General features: G+C 50.3%; 4 protein-coding genes and 1 pseudogene across 6 annotated transcripts; 1 reads left to right on the forward strand and 4 right to left on the reverse strand.

Annotated features, from left to right (window-relative positions):
* Positions 1-219: 219 nt before the first annotated feature.
* On the reverse strand, positions 220-6,139 carry LOC120647550. Its single transcript, XM_039924375.1, has 3 exons — positions 5,316-6,139; positions 2,090-2,288; positions 220-1,274 (listed from the first exon to the last, which is right to left on the reverse strand). The coding sequence occupies exons 1-3, from the start codon at positions 5,841-5,843 to the stop codon at positions 541-543; spliced, it is 1,461 nt and encodes a 486-aa protein (XP_039780309.1). The 5' UTR covers positions 5,844-6,139; the 3' UTR covers positions 220-540.
* Positions 6,140-9,063: 2,924 nt separating this feature from the next.
* On the reverse strand, positions 9,064-9,666 carry LOC120648916 (ethylene-responsive transcription factor ERF027-like). Its single transcript, XM_039925545.1, has one exon. It carries the CDS (start codon positions 9,664-9,666, stop codon positions 9,064-9,066), a length of 603 nt encoding a protein of 200 aa, XP_039781479.1.
* A 492-nt stretch (positions 9,667-10,158) lies between these two features.
* Positions 10,159-13,383, reverse strand: LOC120647553 (protein-ribulosamine 3-kinase, chloroplastic). Of its 3 annotated transcripts, none has more exons than XM_039924380.1 (9): positions 13,202-13,378; positions 12,674-12,827; positions 12,467-12,557; positions 12,056-12,130; positions 11,874-11,962; positions 11,662-11,780; positions 11,328-11,468; positions 11,026-11,102; positions 10,159-10,513 (listed from the first exon to the last, which is right to left on the reverse strand). In XM_039924380.1, exons 1-9 carry the CDS (start codon positions 13,338-13,340, stop codon positions 10,367-10,369), a joined length of 1,032 nt encoding a protein of 343 aa, XP_039780314.1. In that variant the 5' UTR covers positions 13,341-13,378; the 3' UTR covers positions 10,159-10,366. The 3 variants fall into 3 exon arrangements, 2 of the variants coding, with proteins under 2 accessions (XP_039780314.1, XP_039780313.1); XR_005664828.1 differs by adding an exon at positions 10,602-10,708 and having other exon boundaries at positions 10,372-10,513; positions 11,874-12,130; positions 13,202-13,383; XM_039924379.1 differs by having other exon boundaries at positions 11,874-12,130; positions 13,202-13,381.
* A 366-nt stretch (positions 13,384-13,749) lies between these two features.
* LOC120647556 lies at positions 13,750-18,321 on the reverse strand (annotated as a pseudogene).
* A 198-nt stretch (positions 18,322-18,519) lies between these two features.
* LOC120647555 (peroxisomal membrane protein 11-1-like) lies at positions 18,520-20,903 on the forward strand. The gene is made up of 8 exons (XM_039924383.1): positions 18,520-18,686; positions 19,121-19,316; positions 19,413-19,487; positions 19,576-19,650; positions 19,747-19,827; positions 19,905-19,979; positions 20,103-20,276; positions 20,381-20,903. Exons 2-8 carry the CDS (start codon positions 19,125-19,127, stop codon positions 20,420-20,422), a joined length of 714 nt encoding a protein of 237 aa, XP_039780317.1. The 5' UTR covers positions 18,520-18,686; positions 19,121-19,124; the 3' UTR covers positions 20,423-20,903.
* The last annotated feature ends 36 nt before the right edge of the window (positions 20,904-20,939 follow it).

Below are 20,939 nucleotides of genomic sequence, written 5' to 3' on the forward strand. Positions count from 1 at the left end.
TCTTGTTCAGCAACATGTTTATTTCTTTTTTCGGCAGGTCTGTTCAGCAACATGTTTATTTATTTTCGGCAGGTCCGGAAAACTGACACTAGTAGCGCTCATTGTTTCTTTTTTTTCTCGGCAGATCAGAGGAGATGGATGGTTTTGCTACGGCCGATGCCCGATGGAACAACAGAAAAAAAAAGAAAGAAAAGGAGAAAGGAGAACGGCCGACAAAGAAGCCCAAAAAAGAACTAAGCCTATCTATCATCTCTCAAGTCTCACCACAAGGCCTTATGGACCTTGCAGGCCAATAACATCTTTCAGCCCCGCGACACCACTCATAATTATATTATTCCGGTCGCGGTAGCGTTAACTAAGCAACGAGGTAGCAAAAACCAAAAAAGTTTGAACTAGTAGTAGCTTCCTCGGCGGACATGTACACACGCGCGCTCTTCTGTCCACGGCCGGACCTCGCCGTGTTAACGTCACGGGGTTTTCGCCCACCGGCGGCCAAAACCCCGTGACGTTAACACCGCACCATCCACGACGAGCAAATTCCTAGTAGTCTACTAGTGGCTCCTTCGACGGCCGGCCGTCACCGTGACACCAAGGCACCAGCTCCGCGACAAGCTCGTCCAGCAACCCGTCCATGACGAGCCCCTCCACCGCCGCGCCGACTTCCCGCTCCTCCTCGCCAGCGCACATCCACCGCCGGCCCCGCTCCATGTCCTCCAGCGCCGCCTTCCCGGAGAGCATCACGTCCCTGATGCCCCACTGCGTCCCCGCGCCCCGCAGCCACTCCGCGGCCGCCCCCACCAGCGCCTCCGCCACCCGGGCGTCGTCGTCCACCGGCCGGCTGACCGTCGTCGCCCCGACCACCGAGCCGGCGCCTGATGAGGAACGGAGCCGGTCGACTCCCTCCGAAAAGAAGTCGAGCAAGAGCACCTGGGACACGTCGTCTACGGCCGCCGCCGTGTCCTCGTCGAGTTCGACGAGCAGCTGCGCGAGCAGGCGGTATTCGTCAAGCTCTTCTTGGTTCCGTGATATCATCTGCTCGACGCTTTGGTGCTCCTCGCCGTGGCGCGGCGCGGTCGTCGTCGTCGACGTCGCGCTACTACTGGTCGTGTCCGTGCAGGAGGAGCTGGTGGTGGTTGGGAGGTGCGTGCTCGCGCCGACGGATTCGCCGGACTCGGAGGTGGTGGTGGTGAAGCGTGCCTCGAGATCCACGGGATCGACTGCCGCCTGCGCAATGCCGTAGTACCGCCGGATCTTGTGCGCTTGCTTCGTCGGCCCTGCAGACCCACCATGAAATTAAATCGGCAGTTAATTGATAGGTGTTTGTCATCAATCATATCAATGAAACGAACTTATTTATTTGTCCTCAATGCAATCTCCCGGATTTACTGTTGCTGCTGCTGATGATGAATTTGTTTAACAGGGACGATGATGCATAGTAGAGTTATATCACAATTATACCTAGTAAGTTGACCTAGGTACATGGTACGTGATGCGACAATCGTCGTGATCGATCACGTGGCATTGATCCGGCCGGCCGGGCACTCATCATCATGATTGGCCGTCTACTACTACTAGTACTACTCTAGTAATACTGGAGTACTATACGATGCCGTGATCGAGAGGACAATTATTGACTATACGAATGCAGAGATCGAGAAAGGAGGGGAAGGCTACATATATATACAACCTACAAACAAGAGTCAAAATACTAAGGTCGACGACCGGGCAGCACGGGAAAACGGAAACGGAAACGGAAACGGGGGAGTATAGTACAGTGTTCTTTTTCCCCCTTCAACAGTGCGGCGCAGTTGCAGAGGAGATTCTCGGAACGAGTTGATCAGCATTGGAGTGCTAGCTCCACGTCCCGGCCGGCCGGCCGGCGAGAAAGACCGGTAGCTGGTGCTAGGCCCATATCGTGTTGGCACACCAACCGAGCAAGCGTTAATTCGATGGGCATCGTAGTAGTGTCGTCTGTCCTACTAGCTATTTGAGTCGAACGGTCGTTACACGGACAGAGCAACCTAACCAAACAATAATGCAAAAACCAGGAAGAGAGTAATCGAAGCCGCGCGCAGTAGAGACAGCGTACTGTGGAGAAGAAGATCCGGCGGCGGTGTTGTGGGGCAGCGGTGGTGGAAGGAAGGCGAGCACGTGCCGGCGTCGCTCCGTTCGTCGGCGTCGTCGTCATCGAAGGGGAAATCCAGAACGGACACGGGGCTCAGCTGTTGCTTGTCCTCCTCCATCCCCAACTTGCTCCTCGTGGGAATGGGATCGCCACCCGCCTGCATCTGCATGCATCGACATACATTATTTGCAAAAAAAAAAAGATTTATTCGACCACCCATCATTAATTAACAATCGTCGTTAACCACTGCGCGCTGGCGGTAAGTACATGCATGCATGGACTACTGTTACTTGTATACAGCAATGGCAGGCGAAGGTGCAGACGACAGAGAAGTCCAAGATGTGTGCCACGGTCCGTGCCAAAAGGGGGAGCACGCGTGAGTGTGATCGATCCATCGTCAGATGACAGATCATGTGGTTTTCTTCTTTGAGACCACAGGTTCTGGTTATTTGTCCTTTTTTGGGGTGTATTATATTATTTCTACGACAAGATGGGCACAAACGCTAGCTGATGATGGGATACTAGTACGTTTTCGCTGCGAGCCGCTAGTCCTGGGTAAGGCTGGCTGGCTGTTAATCCCGATCTATCCACGTACTAGTGGCATTGACTGCTGGATACTAGAGAACAATGCTTGCATTGCATTGGCGTCTCCAGAACCAGAGGATCAGCAGCGAGCTGGGTGCTAGTTGGTGAGTGGCATCCGTATTTGTCTAATCCGATCCAATCATGTGGCATGGTAGTGCCAGTAAATAATGCCTTTTATTTTATAAGATAGTTAATGGAAGTAGGGCCATGTTTGGTTTAGGCGTGAAAATGTTTTCATGAGAGAGAAATGATGCTTTGACCACTAATTAGGGGTATTAAATAAAGTCTAATTATAAAATTACCTCCACAACTATGGTACTGTAGCACTTACTCTAACTAATGAGGTCTTTGACCGTACGATTGGTGAATAATTGAGCACGGTCACTGTAGCATCACTGTCGCTAATCAAGACGGAACTTGAGTCATTAGATTCGTCTCGAAAAATTACACTCATCCCTGAAAAAATTTTGCAAATAGACTTCATTTAATACTCCATGTGGACATTCGTTTTTTTGTGAAATTGTGATGTGATGGGTAGCCAAACATGACCTAGATGTTTCCGGTAGCTTCAGCAAACTACAGTGCACCATAAAGACAGGCTGTGTTTAGATGCCCCAAAACCCCTCTAAAATCCAAACTTTGCATCACATCTCCATCACATCGAAACATTAAATATAACAAATGACTCATGCATGGAGTACTAAATGTAGATAAATAAAAAAACTAATTGCATAGTTTTGATGTACGTTGCGAGACGAATCTTTTGAGCCTAGTTAGGTCATGATAGGACAATATTTACCACAAACAAACGAAAAGTGCTACAATGTGCTACAGTGTCCGATGTGACTTTTCGCATCTTTTTTCCCTCCATCTAAACACAGTGTTGTTGTACTCCTCAGGCCAGGATCCTACACTAGCACTCCTGCAGGCAGCTAGCCTGTGTTTGGATTGGCCGGACTGCGTATCCCAAGGAGGAGGAGTAATTAAGCGAGCGGTGGAGGCCTAGCTGCTCTCCATCGCGACACGCCGACACACCATCTTTTGGAGCAGCGTGACGGTGGAAGGAGGGAACAGATAGAGTAGCTAATATCCGTTGGGCTCCACTTCCCACCCCGCCACTGAATGACATGACTCGAGTGTAGTATTTGGTCCACACCACCAGCAGGCAACAGCAGCTGCTCTCTAATGCCGAAATGGTCCTATGAGAGCAGAGTGCTTCCCACCCAGTATTCTCCTCATAAACTTGGCGTCTCTGAAACCAGCCTTGTACCGGCTCCTCAGGGGCAAAATCAGCAAGTAGTAAGCTTAGCTGGATTTTTAGTACCGCTAGCGGTAATCAATCTACGAGTACTGCGGCGGCGTGACCGTAAAAAACAGGCACATCGCCTTTGCCACCCAAGGGTATTTTTACCATTGAGGGCCCGCATGCCAGGGAGTGGCGTGGGTTCGAAGCGGTTGACACCGCCTGTCAGACTGTCAATCCATGGCTAGCTCATCACCTGAGTTGACGAGGCACGCGCCCGCGTGCTGCCCAGGACAGGTGAAAATACCAGATCCTTGCCGTCTGTTTGGTTTGGGATGGAAAAAATTTCGCAAAATTTTTTTTTGGGATTTTTGACCACTAATTTAGAGTATTAAATAAGTCTAATTACAAAACCACATGCATGACCCCTGGTAAATTCGCGAGACCAATCTAACGAGGCATTTGGCCGCATAATTAGAGGATGGTTACTGTAGTATCACTGTAGCAAATCATGGGTTAATTACCACGCCACTAGATTCGTTGTGAAAAATTACACACATTCCTAAAAAAATTTTGCAAATAGATTTCATTTAATACTATATGCAGATATTTGTCTTTTTGTGTAATTTTGATGTGACTGGTAATCAAACAAGACCCTTTTCCATCATGTTGATGTGGGAATATTTTGGGCTTCCCCGACAAACACAAAGCAAGCCCGTCCCATCACCGTCTCCTCCTGCTGCTTCTGCTGCTTGCTCGTGAGTTCTCTACACGACTCCGCGCCACATGCAAAAGAGTTATTCCTAATGCCGGCTGGTTTTACATACAGTGATTAGCTAGTGGAGATCGATGATTCAGAGAGGACCCAAAAAAAAAAGGTGCACATGAAGAATCATCAAAGAGGGTTGAGATTCTTTTCTGATAGACGTACACGATCTGCAGTCTCAAAATACCTTTCTCAATTTTTAAATTTGCAGAGCATAATTCGCAGCAATGTAGCACTCATAGAAACGAAGGAAATTTGTGGAGACGCAGATGCGTGAATTAGTATTACTAGCACCGAATTAGCACCACCAGGAAGATAGGGAAGGGAAGGAAACACTTTGATGGGTTGACCTGGATGGAAAGGAACAGCCAACGAGCTGCTCGTGGTAATTGCATTTTGCATTGGCCCACATTGTGCATGCAGGCAGCGATGGATCACCGGACGGCTGGTTTCCTTCGAATTTATGCTCGCCCAACCAATAAGGCGCACGATGGTTGAAGCAGCTAGCATTAAAAACACACAACGCCAGGGGTGGGCGAGCCCAAGGGAGGGAGGAGAAAGAGCAACTGGGCGGTGTTGGGCAGGCGAGCACTAACCTTCTTCTTCCCGTCTGCCGCGGCGCCGTCCGTGCAGTCGTGGTGGTCCGCCGAGCTGCTTGTTGAGGAGGAGGAGGACGACGGCTTCTCCTCGCACTCGAACGCGGGCAGGCACGCCATCTTGTCACCAATGGCCATCTTCTCACCAACCTCGGACTCGGCATACTCGGACCCCAAGTCCGAAGCGGAGCAGCTGCTGACGAGCGGCGAGGGGAAGCCGCACGAGTCCCGGTCGTCCAAGAAGAGGTCGTCGTCGTCGTCGTCGTGGCGCCTCCAGCTGAAACCCTCCTTGATCCGGCGCGAGAAGGTCCTGGAGAGGCTGGAGATCCTGGCGATGGAGAAGAGCGAGGACGGCGAGCGCGAGGGGCTCCGCCGGAGGTCGGCCTCGACGAGGAGCCGCACGGGCGCCTGCAGGGCGTCGTCGCTCCAGGGGAGGCAGCGCGGGTAGGAGCGGAAGCCGTCGCTGCTGGAGTCGCAGCCGAGCTCCAGGAAGTCCCGCAGCGTGAGGGGCCCTCTCGCCGCCGCCATCGACGGAATGCTGCCGCTGCCGCTATGGATGCCACTGCCAGTAAGGAAGAGGAAGAAGGAGCATGTGGGGCTGCGCTGGCGCGGCAGAGGCCAGTGAGGCTGGCTGCTTGGTGTTCGACTGTTCGTGGGGGTTTAAATGAGACGACGGATGGATGGATGGATATGGAGGCGGAGGACGGGAGAGGGAGAGGGAGAGGAGTGGAGGTGGAGTGGGCGATGTGGGGTGAGGACCATAGTCCATAGGGTAGGGAGGGAGAGCGATCTGCCTGTGCCTGCTTGCCCCGGGGTCGGGCCGGTGCTGCTGCTGCTGCCGCTGCCGCGGTGGGCTCGCGCCCCTTGGTCGGTTTAAGTAGACTGAGTAGGTAGGTGCGCGCAGCTGCTGAGCCAGCGTTTGCGTTTCCCTAATCCCTTCAAACAAAGGGCCAAGGCAGCAGCCGTTTCTTCTCTGTCAACTCAATGTCAAGTGCCTTTCAAAAAAAAAAAAAACTCAATGTCAAGTGGAGTTCAAAAAAAAAAAACCCTCCATGTCAAGTGCTCATAAAAAAAACTCCTTGCCAAGTGCTGCAACCGGGCACCTCAGCTTCAGCATGCAGCGAGCGAGCAGCAACTCAGTCTCAGAGCCAACCAGGCCGTGGTCTTAGTTACTGAATGCTCCGAACGGGAGATCGATCGAGCTAGCGTGCCTGCTACTGCTAGTAGCGATGATGTTTTAGTTTGAACTTGCACATTGAATCCGTGTTTCATGCATGTGCTAGCTCCTGGTTTACGATCTTACTACTCTGTTTTGGCATGTCCTTTTTCACTTCTTCTTAATGAAATGCTTGGCCAGGCAAGTTCTCGAAAAAAAAAAGTAACGACCCAATGAGCAGGAGTACTAGTTTACCTACTTCAACCTTTGAGAGGATCGGTTCTTCAGTATTCAGTAGTAGTACCGGTATTTTCCAACCAGACACACTACTGCAAAGTCAGAAGCAGCAGCAGTAGTTAGTTCGCCACTTCACCTGCTGAGTGCATTGCTTATCCTGTGTTTATTAGGTGAACAACAAGCATGAAACAAGCCCGAGACGTGACATGCATACATACATATAATTCGTTCACCTATTCGTGGAATAATCAAGACTTATTAATTAGCTAGACAGGGGAAAAATTTGAGTGGTTCGGGGAGGAATTGGGACCTGGCTTTCGCAAAAACGTAAGCTCGCACCGGCACAACCAAACCAAACCAAACCACCACCGTTGCTGTCGGCGTCTTATTTCGTCGCTCGCAAGTGTCTTGGCTGTTTCCCGTCGTAATACTACAGGTGAAAGAGCCGATGGATGGATGCATGCGTGCATGATTGTTCCGGCCAACCACACACGATTTTTCGGTGCCACGGCCCACGGCCTGTCCGTCCGTGCACGGCTGGGACCCCCCGAATTCAGTGCCGTGTCAAGCGTCAACGTTGCCGATCTCAAAACAAAGGACGAAAAAAAAAACCGTGGCAGACAAGAAGGATCCGTGGCGATAAATTCTGGTTGACAATTCCTCCGTGGCGCTGGCGCTGCAAGCGCTGCCGTGTCCCGTCGCGGCGTCGCCTGTGCCGGCTGTGCGTGCATGCATGGCAGTATGGCAGCATGGGACACCGGAGATGGCCGGCCATGGCGATCGAGGCATTGACCTGCAGGCGAACCTTCGGCGCTGTTTCCGGGGACGCGCCCGTACATTGCCATCGCCCATCAGGTGAGCAGGGTCTTCTTCTTGGCACGAGTACGGACGCACACGTGTCCCTTGCCTGCTGTGTCATTAATCGTTAGATGCCCCTTGCCTGCTTGTTTGTCTCGGCTCGTCGCCCCGGATTTGGAAAACCTGCTAGATCCCGTGCCGTCAGGATTATTTTATTTTATCTACAGGAACTTGCAGTGGTAATATCTGTCTGACAAATTTTCAAAAAAAGAAATTAATATCTGACCGATGTGCCAGCAGTCGACTGCATTTAGAAGTCCAGGAGTACAAAATTTGAAATGTGCAGCCAGTTTTGAATTGGCAAGCCGCGGGCAAGCCTCGATGTCGATCGTCTGCAACGCCTGCGACTGGCGAGGACATGTCAAGCAGCAGAACCCTCCACCACACCGCCTGACATGAGCGCCGACGCGCCATGGCGCCCCTGCTCCGCTTGCAATCCTGCTGCAGGCCGGCCCAACCTTACCTGCTGGCCCCGCGGCTGCTGGAGGTGTTCCGATTCCAAAGTCTCTCACTCTCATCCAGGGAAAGGAAGGGTGCATGTTACTGACCCAACCTCGGCTACATATATACAGCCTTGGTGCGCGCTTTAATTAATTTATTTATCCTCGACTAGATAGAGGGGGGCCTTGGCCTTTGCATCGATCATGGGATGTCATGTGTCTGATTTTTTTTGAAAAGAAGTATCATGATCTGATTTATCTTGCGATCGACTAGCAAGCATCTAACAAAAGTAACCCAACACGTGCACAGCCTGCTGCTTTATCTATTAGCATTTACAAACAGTCAAACACGGTGCGGCTCCAACACGTCGATTCGGTGCAGCCGTCCAAAGTGGTGGGCAACGAACGCGGCGTGCGTGGCGGCGCGGCGCACCGACACGTCGCGCCGGCCCGAACCGACCTGACCTCACGCGCATAATCTCACAGAGACGCCGGCCGGGCCGCGCCCGCCACGCCACCGCTTCCCGCGACGCCGCCACACCAAAAACAACAACGTGTCAAGCAGTAGTCGTAGTAGCTCCGATCCATGCATCATTGCCAGCAATAACGAGCCGCGGCCTAGAGTAGCATGCATCTGCTGCTGTAGTAGCTCCGTCGTCCCGCGTGCAGTGCAATGCAGAGCCACCAAACCAAACCTTGCGTGCCCTAGCAGCTATAGGAGCAGTGAGATCACATCTTCATTATATTGCAGCCTAGTACTAACTAGTAGCAGTAGAATACATAAGAGTTACTAGCTGTATGCACCACTAGTGCAGAATTTATTGTACATCGGGGAGGCCTATTGCTCTCTGCTTCTCCAGCGGCAAGTGTACAGAGCCCAGGGACGGGAGTACAGTACTCGAGCTGCAGATACTCGTGTTCATCGATTTCGATTTGGCGGCACACTACTGTCCGGAGCATGCATCAACACTACGCTAGCTGTAACTTCGCCTACGGGTACCAGCTGATCCGCCGCTACCACACCATATACTATAGTAGGAGTGTCCGGCAGGATGGCTCAGGAGTGATCCCACAAGCTCATGCCGCCGTCGTGGTCGTCCGGCTCCTCCAGCGCCCCGGCTCCGTCCGCCGTGGGGCTCAGCCTCGGCGGGCTCATCATCAGCCCCTCGGCCATGCCCTCCAGCAGCCGCGGCATCTGGAACACGTCGTCCTCGTCCACAATGCGCCTCTCACCCTCCCACGCCGACGCATTATTATTGGCGGCCTCCGACCCGGACGTGCTCGCCGCCTGCGGCAGATAGGAATGGCTGGCGACGCATTCTCCGTCTCCAGGACGACGACCGGCCATCGCGGCAGCCGCCGCGGCCGCCGCGCGGATGTCGTCGGAGGAGCACGACGCCGGCGCCGGGCGGGACGCGGCCGCGCCGGGGAAGTTGAGCGCGGCCTCGGCGCCCCGCAGCGCCCATGCGGCGGCGTCGTACGCGGCGGCGGCCATCTCGGGGGCCGGGTACGTGCCCAGCCAGATCCTCGTGGACTTGCCGGGCTCGCGGATCTCCGACACCCACTTGCCCCCGCGGTACCGGATGCCGCGGTACACCGGGTGGCGTGTGTCCGCGCGCACGCGCCTCAGCGGCAATGGCGCGTCCTGCTCCTGCTCCATCTCACCGGACATTCCAACACAAGCCTTTCCTACGAGAAACGTGCTGGAAATGCTACGATCACGACCATGGCAATGCTAGGAGCACGAGGGTTTAAAAACAGGGGAGTAGGTGGTGAGGGAAAAAAAAAACCTTGGAACGACGCGTTTGAGCTTGAGTTGCTTGTCTCGTTAAGGCTTAGCTGGGGAGCACATGATGCAACAAAAAGCCTAAGCTTTCGAAGCTTTTTCCGGCAGTGGTCGAATGGCAAGCCGCCACGTTGTTAAAAATGTCTTAGTGCGCGGACAAGGATACCAAGGTTGTTAAGAATATCCAGGTCGTAGGCATAAATCCCCTCGTGGTGTCCTTCCAGTTGACTGGGCCAGTTTAGTTTAGGATCGGTCAGAGGATCACTATCATGTTGACTCGTTCTTCTTGGGACAGAATCATGAATGTCCACCACGCAAACGGTGACTGGGGACGCGGAATACATTATTCTTCAGAGGCACCAAACGTATCCACAAACAAGATCACGATGAATTAATAGGGAGATATTTACACAAACTGAGGATCTTTTAGTGATTCATGATACAAGGATGTAGTATGATCTATGCACAAAAGAGGTAGACATTTTACAAGAAATCGAATCCACAACATACTGCGATACACAATGGAGCATGTACATTGCTGCTTCAGTTTTCATGCGAGAATAAACAGCAGAAACTAAGCAGCAAGCAGATATAAGTAGTCTTCGATTATGGACATCGCCGATGAGCGGTATCCAGAGCCAAAAAGATTGTAGTGATTCAGGTAATGGTAGAGGAGATAGAGGTCCCTCCTCTTCTCAAATCCTGGCTGTTTAGGCATCACCTGTATGTTTCAAAGAACCGTTAATATCTCTATCAAAATAATGAAGCATTTTACCCGCAAAGAAATAATGAAGCATTTAGTAATCCACCGTCCATAAGGCCTCTAATTTAAATCGGACTGGACACTAGACAAGCACTCAGGATGTAAAGCTGGCGGTGGGAGCTATATTTTGTGGGAGTGATCCATAGGCCCTCCCTACAAAACAAGAGATTTCCACTAAAAAAAAGGAAGCAAGGCCCACGCTAACACATGGACGGCCATATTAGGTGGTGTAAGATAAGAACTACGCTTGCTGATACTACTTTATGGAAGGAACCTTCCTGCTACAATTTTCAAGCCCATGATGGCGTCTTTATAGGCCAACAAAAGGTAACTCTGCAATCTCTGCAAAAGAAATCTGACCCATAACCAACAATCTCGGACGGTGGATCACTATAATTACGTCTATTATCATTTTCATGTGCAGATTTGCCAGTGCTCCAATCAGATATGGAGAAAAAAAAAACAAATACCTGAAAATAGGCATTATAGAAGTCCCCACCGAATCCAGCACACCAGGACATCCCAAACTCTGCCTCATTGTGCCCATCTGCAGTTTTAGAACTGGTAGTGGTAAGTATGTCTTCATAAATTGTATATTGAGTGTAAAAATTGCCACATTTCAAGACAGTACAGAAATCCAGGAAATGTTCAGCAACAGCACAAAAAAAGTAGAATAACTTGATGAAACTACTGGAAAGAATCAAGTAAATTCATTGTTTTGCAACCAATTCATGATTCTGAGTTCGGATGCTAACCAGTGAATTTTACTTACAGTAGCAAGCAGGATCCAATATCACTGGATCTCCTTTAGTATCAGAGCTTATGTTTCCACTCCACAAATCACCATGAAGCAAGCAGGGCTCAAGAACAGCGCCATCAAAAAGTGGACGGATATTCTTGATCAATCGCTGACCTGTGAATATGAATTTATGCAAAAAAAAGGAAGAGAGAAAAGTTCAGTTATTACACTCAATCACTCAGCATAACTTAGCTAAGAACAACAATTTGGCAAACTGGAGAGAAATGATAAGTCCTGACAGAAGAACAATTTGGCAAACCTGAGAGAAGTGATAAGTAGTGACTTAAATCCATTTTGCCAACTGTACCTTTTTCGTATATGGCTGAATCTCCATATCGTCTCGATGCCAACTCCAACTGGTAGCCCAATCTATGCTTAGAGTAAAACTCAATCCAGTCGGCAGTCCAAGTGTTAATTTGTGGAGTGCTGCAAAAAAAATAGTAGGTGGATTAAGGAGTCTGGGATAGCATCCATGACGAACCTCAAGAAACATGCCAAGTTCAATCAAACTGATTCTACCTGCCAATAGTATTGTCAACATGGAAACCATATCCCTTATCAGACTTAGCAGACTTATGCATTTCAGCAAGCTTCCTTCCCAAAGCTGACTGATGATTTTTTTTTCTGTTAGCTAGAAAAAAAAAGAGAGAAAGAGAATAAACAGGCAAATTAAATCTTAAAAACATTTGGTATATAGTTACCTGGTCTCCTCTAGAACGACCAAATTCTATGAACTCCATGATGATAAAAGAACCACCAGTGGGCAATGATCCAACCTATACTAACGGGCAAACATAAAACAAGGATTAAAGTAAAAAAACGACAAGTGAATTCAGAGAGCTACTGAAATAAGTAAGCCTATATATACACGGAGTTTGGGTCCCCTAGATGATTAACAATCTTCAGATCAGTGGAACAAAAATATGAAAATACATGTTAATTAACTAGTAGCTTAAATAGCTAGGTCTTAAGCTTTCAGAGTTACTATATGAGTATTTCAATTGTGTATCCGTACCACAGTTTTGGTCATGTAAAAGTATCACAACATTGATGCTAATGCAATCTACATATGCGCTTGTACTACATAATGCTGAATCTGCCACCTCACTCACCTTGTATGGCAAAGGAACACGGATCGACTTTGTGTCATACATTGCCTTCAAACCAAGAGCTTCTCCTTCAAACATTTCAGGACCAATGCGGCTGGCATGTGAAAAATGTACCACACCATCATTTTGTCAAAACAAAACACGAAAAATCAGTACTCACACAATTCCAGGACAACATTTATGAGTTCAGAAGAGATTTTTTCCGCACACCTATTGGTCTTCACAAAGAAGGGGACAGCGTCAGTATCATAGCGCTGAGCGGCGTTAATGCAGCCACCACCAATGGACCTGGTCCCTTTGATCTGCGTGGCCTTCCCTTCTGTAAGAATCCATTCCTTGATTGGGTCATCGCCCAACGCCGCCACTGCCGTGGCATGAGAAAACAGATTACGGGCAAACAATTAGAGTAATTCAGAACTGAAAGATGCACAGTACAAGTAGTGTACAACACATGTAGTCTGAATCTAGATGTCATGAATTTTGGGGTTGGAATCCGCTGGGCATAAAACCACGCAACCTGCACTGCCAAACGTCCAAACCCAATTCCTCTCAACATTCGACCGCCTGCATTTCAAATTCACCTTCTAATTCCACCCAAATTCTCACAGACGCTACTAAAACCGATCGAGACAGCACTGCGCAGCACGGGGGCAGGGCAGCTAAGCTGGAGATGACAGCCAAGGAATTAAATCGGCGAGGTTAGCTGGTACGGGCAGCGAGCGGGAAAGGTGAGCTTACTGATGGAGAGTCGGGAGCTTGCTCTTCGGGGGGAGGCCGCGCAGCAGCGAGGTAGAGGACGGCGGGAGAGGAACGATGAGGCGACGGCGGCGGAAGTGGAAGGCGAGGAGGCGGAGAGCAGCGCCACGTTTGCGGCCATCGCGCTCGCTAGAGCTGGGAGCCTGGGACTAGGGACTAGGGACGGGTGGGCGCAGCCAGTTGGTTCGGCTTGCGTGGCTGTGGGCACGTGCTGCCGAGATGCCGATGGGCCTCGCCATTGCCAATATGCCACATGGGCTCTTCATATTGGGCCAGCACTCATAGGCCCAGCCCTGACATGATTGGAATCTATGCTAAGCAAGGTCAATGCTGCATTATTTCATGGATTTTTCATTCAAAACAGGCTAATGCATTTATGCATGCTCATAAATCTAAAGCCGACGCTCAAATTCATCCTCAGCTATCAAATGAAAGCTTTTTCTTGCATAAAAACGATTGACTGAGAGCAAATAGCATAGGAAGTGCGCCGGCAAAGATATTGTCAATAGTAAATTAATCATACAGATACAGGGACCGAAGTTCAAAATTTCAACTATTCAACGAAACAACCACGAGAAGAATAACACATTGCCTAGTAGTAGTAATAGTTTTGTTTTTATTTGGCAGCGAGTGACAGCAAAATAACAAAGCATGACACCAAGATCACCAAATTCTAACACATTGCTGCAACGCACTGAATCATGGACAGAGCACCACCAAAGATCTATTCTTCGCCGGCCCCGGTGGTATCCGCAATTTCTTCCACAGCAGGAGCAGGAGCGCCGGCGGCGGCGGCGGCCGGGTCATCATCAGCAGGCGCATTGCTGGCATCTGCATCCTGACACGCACCTTCATCGTTCACTGAAGGCGCAGTGGTCACGGCATCCGCCTGTTGTTCCACAACAGCAGCAGTCGCGGCGGCATCACCAGCAGCAGCAGCATCCTGGCGTTCTTGTTCGTCTTCCACCGAGAACGCAATGGTGGGCACCACCACGTCCTTGTAGCTGCAGACGTAGGGCGCGTCGCGGCCGTGGTACTTGCCGGTCCACCTCCCCTCGTCGATGTCGCTGGCGTCCCACACGGAGGCGTACAGGTACATTGGCTTCTCCGGCCAGGGCTCCCCCTCGCGGCGCTCCTCCCGCCGGATCAGCTCGCCGTCGACGCGCCACTCGATGGCCTTGGCGTCCCAGGCGATGGCGTAGTGGTGGAAGCCGTCGGAGGAGTCGAAGGGGAGCGGGTGGATCTGCTCCCGGCCGCCGCCCCCTTGGACGTGGTAGTTGGTCTGGACGGCGCGCTTGTCGTGGCCGAGGAACTCCAAGTCGATCTCGTCCATGTCCCGGGAGCACTCGAGCGAGGAGAGGTAGAGGTTGTAGTTGAGCCCCCGAGGTGTCCCCCGCGGGGGCGCGGATGGTGGCGGCCACCGCGCTGCCGGGGAGGAAGCGGCGGCGGGAGCGCCAGCGCGAGCCGTCCCTGCCGCGGTGCCGGTGGTCGTAGGTGACGTGGATCTCGCCGGCGTGGGGCTCGTGGCGGCAGGCCTCCGAGCGGTAGTCCACGGCGATGTGGGTCCGCGTCTCCGTGCCGTGGGGGTGATGCGAGTGCGGCACCGCGTTGCCGAGCTCGGATTCTGACGCCATGGTGGATGGGTTGGTTGGTGGTGAGCAGTGGAGTGGAAGGAGAGCGAGGACCGAGGAGTGGACTCCGTCGAGACCAGTAACCAATTCAGCCCACCATGGAAGCTGGAAGCTTGCAAGTTTTAACTGTTAACAGGAAGCAGCTCGATGGAAGGCATCATGATAGTATGATTCAGAAGATCAGAAAAGAACAGTGAAAATGGGAGTGCAGTAGTGCACAAAGATCTCATGACATGGATTCAGCTCTATAACAAATCTCATGGGGTTGCAGTGCCAAAGTTTACACGACTATCAGTTTACAGGTGGACAAGCAAACACTGGCACTCTAGACATCCTGCAGAAACGATTCTAGACATCGACATAGCCCTCCAGCAGCATGCACCCATTCACATCCCTGTACTCCACGTTCTTCAGCGGAAACGATTGTCTGCCGCCAAAAGCCAGGTTGTTGAGCCCTTCGCTCGCCAGCCAAACAGGCAGCAACTCCAGAACAACCTTCTGCACCAGCTTGTCCTCCTGGAAGTCGTTCAGAAGCGACGCGAAGCTTTCCCCGGCCTCTCTGAAATCCACCAGCACGCTGCAAAGCCCTCGCTGTGCAAGGAGTTGAAGGATGGAGTCTAGATCTACCTGACGAAGGACTGCGACTTCGACCCCTGCTGGCTCCACGGTGACAGGACTATCAGCAAGAACTATAGCCTTAGATGCATGTTCTTTGCTGAGGGACGGGATATGTAGTCGGGAACTTTCTCCCTGTGCTATGATGATATACTGAGGTTGGTTTGCTCCAGCTTCATGTGACACCGGCAAGGTTGACATTTTGGCCAGGTCGCTTGAAATTATGACCCCATCGTATTCTTTCATCAATTGCGAGTAGTAACCACCCGATTGATCAGCTCCCTTCCCAATTTGGTTTGTGACAATTCCATTCATTGAGAGTGTAGCTCTGTTATTCATTTAACAAATAAAAACGGTCACCAATACTGCATATTATATTCAATGGGGGCATGCCCAGAGCACTGCTTTGAAACAAAGAACATGATACTGGATATTACTACACTACATAGATGAAGCCATAATATTCAACGTTTCGCCAGGGTGGATAGGAGCACACTTTTGATACACAGACTACAAAAATGAATATTATACCCTAACATACATGAAGCACTGAGCGTTCAACTTTTTTTCAGACCACGATTTCTTTTAGGATCTATGGTCCAACTTATATTTCAATGTCCAGCTACGCAATGAGCATTGTACACTACCTATCAATTACCAGTCCCGTAGTGCAAATGCCAGCACCAAATTTAGCAAGATACTTGGAGTTGGATACTTACCTCAAAGTTGCAAAAGCCTTCCCGGTGAGCATCCGATGGATGTAAGCCTCATTCAGTCTGCGGCACAACGCTTCCTCGACACCCACCCTCACATCTATCCCAGCACCTTGGAGCTTTTCAATCCCTTTGGATGCGACGATAGGATTTGGGTCAGTCATCCCCACGACAACTTCCTTCACTTTCGCATTGATGAGTGCTTCAGTGCAAGGAGGAGTCCTTCCATAGTGGTTGCAGGGCTCCAAGCTCACATAAGCAGTTGCGTTCTCAGAAAAATCACCTGCATCTCTTAGAGCAAATACCTGCACAGAATTTAACACTCACTCAGTTATGATATTACATAGACAATGATACTTTGGCATTGTATGTTCTTAAGCCAGTGTAAAACATATACATAAGTGTAGCAATTTGAGAATTAAGTTGGGAAGTGACTTAAACTGTTTAATAGGAGGGAATTTTTAAGTAGAGTGTAGTAGGAAGATTCAGCATCCACTGCCCCAAAATAAATCAATAAACATTCTTCTCGAACCATTCCTACATAAAAGACCAACTGTTGTCACTGTTACCTTCTGATGGAGATTGACATTTTGTTTGTTTAGGAGTTATTTGATTGTTATTTTTTATACACCATGATGTTCACAGCTTAAATAATAAAGTATTATTGTTTATTCTTGCATAATATACATAACTTTTTAATCGATGGTTATTCTTAGTTTCTTATGGCATAAAAAAATACAGTAGATGATTCTTTGGGTAACAGCTACAAGTGACGACCACGAAGTAAAGAGACAAGCCTGACAAAACTAGTCACTCCTTAGAACATTGATAATAAACAGACGGCTGACCAGTTGTTTTACAAGATGTAATTGTTGTTGTGATATTCTTTGCTCAGCAAATAACTTTGTTGCTTCATACTGGTATATAGTGTGCTCTGTGTAAACTGAAAATTAGTGATTACTCTCCATAAATGTCAAGAGTTGATGTTTCATGAATAAGGGTTTAGCGTTGAATGTCTCTTTGGATAAAAGCGAAGAACTCTTGATTATTCAGTATAGCTATCAGTTCTGAAAAATGAAGAACTCGTTCTTACTACTATGGATAATTCGATCTACTCTTGTATGATCTACAGTTTACTTGAGAAGAAACCAATTTGTTACAAGCAGCAAGCTTTTGACAGGAACCAGCTGAACTCGAAACACCTAATGTGGACTCTTCCATGATCAAAACTAATGCTAGAGGCAAATTCCATTATGCATTATAATGATCAACCATCGGAATCTTTCTTTTTGTGAAATTAATCATCCAAAAAAAAAAGAGAGTGTGTGAGACATGTGACCTCCGCGTGTGGCTGGCCGGCTTTGGGGTGGAATCCCTCTCCGACGACGCGGCCGTCACGGACGATGACGCAGCCCACCATAGGGTTAGGGCTGGTGTGTCCAGCCGCCTTGCGCGCCAGCTCGACGCACCGCCGCATGTAGTGGCTGTCCAAGTCCCCCGCCGCCTGCGCCTGGCACCGCACGCCGGCCGCGACCCCGAGCCCGCCAAGGCCCCCGGCCGCGACGCGGGCCCGGAAAGTGGAGGCCAGGGTGGCGGCGGGGACGGGTCGCGGGGGGAGGTGCGGGCGCGAGACGAGCGAGGAGGCCATGGGCGGCGCGTGCGCGCGGAGGCGACAGAGCCCAATCCGCGGAGGGAGGGAGAGTTTGGTTGGGGGTTTGGGACGGTTGGTTGCGGAGGGCGCGTACCTTTCAATCCGTAGTAGCGAGCCGCCCGTGCGGCCCGCACCCAACTCCAATCCCCCGCGCCGCCGCGCGCCCCGTCCCGCCCCTCCACCCTCGCCGCCGGCTGCAGTGCTGCGCTCCCTCCTAGCGACTCGTCTGCCGCGGCTCCTCACCTTCCTCCCCAGAGGCAAGGCCCCAACCGTGGCGCTACGGTCATGACTTCCCTGGCCGCGCTGTAAGACGTCGCCGGCGCGGAGGTGCATCTCCGTCGCGGCATCCGTCTTCGGCCCCCCTCGTTCCTCACCGTCCGTGGTCCGTCATTGGTTTGGCTCGCCGCCTGCGCCGCCGGCCACCGCATCCTCTCACGCCGGTCCGCCCACGCCTCCCTCTCGCTCAGCGAATCAGGCTGCATCCGGTCCAAGTTCACTTCTTGGCCCATTACATCACCTCTACGGTTTCCGGCCCAGAATGTGCACCTCAAAAAAAAAAAAGTACACATCAGTAAAGTGAATCCGGGAATCCAACAAGTTTTCCTTGCTTCTTGTCGCCACGCGCTCAACAACAAAGAAAAGGTTGCTACTTGCTAGACTCCAAACTTGTCCCTCCTCAGCGGAGGAAGAGGAGCTCGTCCCTCCACGTACTTGTCATCTCATCTCAATCCACACAAATCGAATGGCGCAGTGAAGTTGCTGAGGAAGCTGCTCCAGGACTGGCTTCCCTGGAAGGCCTCGGTTGACACTTGACACCAGCAACTCAACCATTCTCCCTGTGTCATCACCAGCAACAGGTAATTACAGTTCCCTCCGTTTTGGTTCAGTAATTCAGTTCTAGTGACGCCCTTGAGCTGTGTTGCCTGCCTTGTCTGTGTGATGGATAGACAAGCTACTTCACAAGTGACTGCTTTAGAAGTGATGTTGGGGGATTTCTGTTATTTTGCTGTCTAATGGAGTAATAGTGGATGGATTAACTTCTACTGCGGAAGTGGTGCTGTGCTAGATGTTCGTACATACATACCACTGATGCAGTGATGCAATGCACTCATACTAAGGATGCTTTGCTGTGACGCTGTCTGCACATTTCCATACCGGCTTGCTCTCTTTTCTTTCAGTCTTTGAGAAACTCCACCTCAGTAACGAAATAAACAAAACAAGCAAAGGATCAGCCTCTTGTACTGTGTATGCCTATGCTTTTCTGAATTCTCGAATTCCTCACTGAGTACAGGAAGATGGGGTCGTTAGATGCCACACGAGCTGAGCTCGGCCTCGTTGTTCTGTACCTGAACAAAGCCGAGGCTAGGGACAAGATCTGCAGGGCGATTCAGTACGGCTCAAAGTTCATAAGCAACGGGCAGCCCGGCACCGCGCAGGATGTCGATAGATCCACCACCTTAGCTCGAAAAGTTTTCCGTCTCCTCAAGGTCAGTTAGATATGATTCTCCCGTCAAACCGAACTCTCATTGTTGTATCAGTTTTCTTAGAGGTAGTGTATTAATTTTTTGATGCTTCATCTCCAGTGGGTCAATGATCTTCATGCTCTTATCAGCCCACCTGCTAAAGGGGCTCCTCTCACACTGGTCCTGCTTGGCAAGGTACTCTATTAGACTATTACTCATCACTGTTCACCATCAATCCCTCCGTTTCAGAATGATACTTGACCTGTGGCTTCTACAATTTCAGTCTAAAAATGCACTGCTTTCGACGTTCTTATTCCTGGATCAAATTGTGTGGTTAGGACGAACAGGAATTATCAAGGTTTGTCGAGATTTAAAGGCTTAGTCCCCGCACGTTATGATGACCAACTGCATAACGTATGATTTATTAACAGATTTGTTTTGCTTCTGTTGCCAGAACAAGGAGGCGACGGACCGGGTTGCCAGGATATCCCTGTACTGTTGGATGGCTTCTTCTGCCTGTGTTAGTCTAGTCGAGGTACGCATAATTTCTTCGCATACGCTTCAAGTTTTCTACGGCACATGATGACTGATCGTGTTTCTGCGAGTTTGCAGCTTGGAGAGCTTAAGAGGCTATCGAAATCAATGAGGAAGCTTGCAAGAGAGCTGAGGCACACTGATAAATACGAGGTTTCCTCCTTTCTACCACTGACTGATCTTCTGATCATAAACGAGAGCATCAAGTGTATTATGCAAAACCCTTGCTTAAATTTTCCACCTGTGTTGTTGGTTCTGTGGCCACGCATTTTGCAGAACGAACAGTACCAGAACAAAATGAAGCAGTCGGATGAGCGGCTGCTGGCCCTGGTGAAGGCGGCCATGGACGTGGTCGTGGCCATCGGGCTTCTTCAGCTGGCACCCAAGAAGGTGACTCCCAGAGTGACGGGAGCTCTCGGATTCGTCACCTCGCTCATCTCCTGCTATCAGGTAGTGGCCACCTGCCTCTGCGTCGTTGTGCAAGTGTTCTTCGGGGATGGAAGTGTGCGACGCTAATGTTTCGTGTGCTCCGTTGCTTTCCATGGCTTGTGCAGCAACTCCCTTCCCGCGCCCCCGTGGCCAAAGTCAAGGCATGAGATGGGTCGCTCGAAATTGAGCTGTACTTCAGCATGGACCGCACGATAATTTCGGCTAGTCTGATTTCAGCTGATTTAATAATGGTCTGTGCGAAAGAATAAGCTGGAAATAGACAAACAGAGCAGAAGAGAGGGAATAATGTACAGTAGTATATGTGTGCCGGTGCAGAATGCATGGGTTGGCACCTATGCTTTCATGCGGTACTCTTTTTTTGATTGCCTAGTAATGGACGTGGTTACGTCTTGTATGTTCACACGTGGCTCCTACCTGTGCCACCGTGGATAATATTCTTCTTTTAGTGTGTTGTACAATGCTGGAAAGTGCATGTCGCGACTGGCTAGCTAATCGCACCTTGTCTTGGTCTCCTTGTCATCAACGGGTACTGGCTGTGCTGTGGTTGGTACCGATTTGTTGTAAAAAAAATATTAATGGCTGACTGGTATTGATTTAGTATGAGAAAAAAATATTATTGGCTGATTATAGCGAACAAAGTGAAATGAAAACAAAAATTGCTAC

This window comes from Panicum virgatum, chromosome 9K (genome assembly GCF_016808335.1).
Source record: "Panicum virgatum strain AP13 chromosome 9K, P.virgatum_v5, whole genome shotgun sequence".
In the NCBI taxonomy this organism is placed as follows: Eukaryota; Viridiplantae; Streptophyta; class Magnoliopsida; order Poales; family Poaceae; genus Panicum; species Panicum virgatum.